The 3,237-nt window shown below is 40.7% G+C and overlaps 1 protein-coding gene across 1 annotated transcript; it reads right to left on the bottom strand.

Annotated features, from left to right (window-relative positions):
* Window positions 1-1,284: 1,284 nt before the first annotated feature.
* LOC102870416 (WAP four-disulfide core domain protein 18-like) lies at window positions 1,285-2,995 on the bottom strand. The gene is made up of 3 exons (XM_006891047.1): window positions 2,911-2,995; window positions 1,961-2,118; window positions 1,285-1,353 (listed from the first exon to the last, which is right to left on the bottom strand). The coding sequence occupies exons 1-3, from the start codon at window positions 2,993-2,995 to the stop codon at window positions 1,285-1,287; spliced, it is 312 nt and encodes a 103-aa protein (XP_006891109.1).
* Between the last annotated feature and the right edge of the window lie 242 nt (window positions 2,996-3,237).

The following is a 3,237-nucleotide window of genomic DNA, read 5'->3' on the forward strand; positions in this document are numbered from 1 at the left end:
TCTAACCACAGTAATTACTTTCTCATCTCCAGAGGAAGACCCACCATTCCCCCCCCCCCAATCATCTAGACTGCCCTCTCTTTTATCTGGTGAACATTATTCATCTTTTAAGACCCTTCTCAAATGTTCTCCTCTCTGACAACTTTTCAGTTTCTCCAGGGGGAAACCCCTCTGATGGTTCCTGTTGAAATTCTTAGAAATGTGTGCAAATCAGCCATCCCATTAGTTTGTAATTATTGATATGACTTCTCTCCCTAACATGGCTGTATTTATTTCTTTTAAAAAATTTTATTACTTTTTTTATTGTTGAACATTTTCTTCCTCCCTCCTTTTTCCCCTTTCTCAACCTACCCTGCACTGCACCCCTTGTTCCAGACTGTTGTCATATATATATATATATAATGCCTAATCCTATATTCCTTTCAAACAGTTCTTTCCCTCATCTGTTCTAATGCAGTGTTCATTATCTACCCGCTTTTCCCCCCATTTTTTCCCCAGCCCCCCCATGTCTTTCCTGTTTTAGAACAGTGGTGTTATGCAGTGTTTGTACTTTTGTGACTGAGATATTTAGTTTAGCATAATATCCACCAGGCTCACCCTTTGTTGTGTAATGTTTTACAAGTTCATTATTTTTTCAATGCTGTGTAGTATTCCACTGTGTGAATGTACCATAGTTGTTCTATCTATTTGTTTATTGACAGGCACTTGCTTCCATTCTTTTGCTATTATCAATAACACAGCAATAAACATGGGTGTGCATACATCTGTTTGAGTCGTGGCTCTGGTTTCTTTAGGGTATATTCCCAGTAGTAGAATTGCTGAGTCAAATGGTATTTCTGTTTTTCAACTTTTTGAGAAAGCACAGACTGCTTTCCATAGTGGCTGTACCATTTTATATTCCCCCCAGCAGTGAGTGAGTATTCCAGTCCCTTCACAGCCTAACCAGCATTTGTTGTTCGTTGCCCTGTTGAACTTAGCTATTATTGCTGGATTTTCTTTCTAAATTTTTGTTTTCATCTTTGCCTGCCTGACATAGGAAGTATTCAATATATTGGGTGTTTATGTTCTTTACTCTTCTCCTGCCAGAAACACTCATTTTCCAGGAACAATTAAACATTGTGCCTGGACCCTTGGAAGGTGAAGAGGAAAATGAGATGAGAACTCCTTGGAAATAATGATCCTGTGATCCTAAGATTGTGGAAACTCATTTCAATAGAGTTCTTCAGAACGACCCTTCTTTTCTAGTCGAAATACTTAGTTGTAGCAGCTAGAAAGGTCCTTCTGTCATTTGCTTCCACTCCTTTTCTTTTGGAACAAGTCCCCTGGACACTCGTCCACTCCCGTTTTAACATTCTGAGATGAGCAGAAGCACAAAAACTGCATCAGCTAGGTAAATGTGAAAGACCCAAAGATTTTACAAATATTTTAAATGTAGAAAGGGCTAAATGGAAATCTGAACTACCACAAAGAAACAAGACAGGTATTATCAGTAATACAATGTAAATGGTAAGTGAAGTGATTAGCATGTTTTTAAAATAAATACTCTATATGAAACAAAGCATGTTTTGAAGAAATACAAAATATTTATTACACAAAAATGTAGTTAGAGGCCAAACTACTACTTTGTTAAACTACAAAAAGGTACTAACTTATTTCATAATTCTTAAAACAACAAAAGAAAAAAACTTTACATTTCTGTTACTCAAGCTAACTTACTAAAAATTTTGAAAGTTAAAAAACTTGGTATAGAAAATGTCACTCTACAATTATCTCAATTTATTTTGTTATGTTATGGTAAATTATGTCCAAACTGTTCTGCGTGCTTAAATAAAATGTTTGTAACATAAATATTTATATCAAGAGAACAAAATGGACTTTAAATGCTGTGTTAGGAGAAACAATGGCAATGATAGCAAGGAACTTACTACTCGCCTCCGACAGTTGACTGACTTATGCTTACCTGAGGAAGAGGAGTTTTACAGACATGACCACACCCGTTACTGCAGCATTTCATTCCAGTGGGACACATTTCATCTCCTGAGCACTCTTCAACGCAAGTGCCAAAGATGCCTTTCGGCACCTCTGGACAAACTCCAGGTCTTCCAGGTCTTTGTAGCTCTGAAATATAGAATTGTCTTTTTGCAGCCAAGAGTGGTTACTAAGATGAGGAGGAGAAACAAGCTAGCTGTCTGAAGCCCTTGTGTCTGGGAGGACTCTTGTTGGTGTTGTGTGCTGTCCAGTCGAAACCAACCCACAGCTGACCTTCCAGTGCATTTTCAGAGGCAGTAAATTCCACAAGAGGAGATTGCCCGTCCTCCTCCCATAGAGCAGCTGGTGGATTTGAACCGCATGCCTTTGGGATTGCAGCACAGCTTCTTACCACTAGGCCATGAAAGCTCCCTTGATAGGACTCTACCCCTTCCTTCTTCTACGTGCCCCTGAACTCTTTCTTCAACCTTGGCAGCTCCACCCTCACTTCAAAGTCTCTAATTCCACAGTCTGGCCCTTGGGGAATATTCTTGTTTCAAAGACTGTGGAGTCACACAGGTAAGACAATGGAACTGACCCTGCTTTCCACTTCTTCAATGGGTCTTATCTCAGATCACAGGCCATCATCTCCCTGTCCCCACACATGCACAGGTTCGTGAGACCTGCTCCTCAGTGCAGTCCCACTCCCAGGCTGTGTTTCATAACCATAGGAGGGACTTTTTCTTTCCTTTACTCCTAACATCTAACCAGACCCAACCCAATGTGATGAGGAGAATGGAACACACACGTTGAACATGCATGAAGTTCTGAAGGAATGTGTGTGACCACTTTGCAGTGGAGACGTTGACTGCCTCTGTGGTAAGCCATTCCTGGGTCCTAGGCTACATTCAGCTTTCAGGCAGGTGGCCCCTGCACACTTACCTCTGGAAGGCAGTTTCTCAGCACAGGACATCTGAATCCCCAGCATGATGAAAACTGCCAGAACTGAAATGATGCCTGTCTTCATGTTGGCCTTTGACGTGATGTACACAGCAAACTCAGCTCCAATTTATACCTTCAGTGTCACTGGAAGGGAGGGTGGAGAGTGAGACGCAATAGAGAAGGAAACGTTTAATAAAAATACGAGCTGTCTGGGCAGTAGCCATGGGGAACCTCCTTCCTTTGTTCTATTTCACAAATGGCTTCCCATGGGTTGTCTTGCCAATAAAAACAACAAATATGACAGTTAATTACACTTTTCAGCACTCT

Source organism: Elephantulus edwardii, unplaced genomic scaffold (assembly GCF_000299155.1).
Source record: "Elephantulus edwardii isolate Elephantulus edwardi_28Jun2011 unplaced genomic scaffold, EleEdw1.0 scaffold00094, whole genome shotgun sequence".
NCBI lineage: Eukaryota > Metazoa > Chordata > Mammalia > Macroscelidea > Macroscelididae > Elephantulus > Elephantulus edwardii.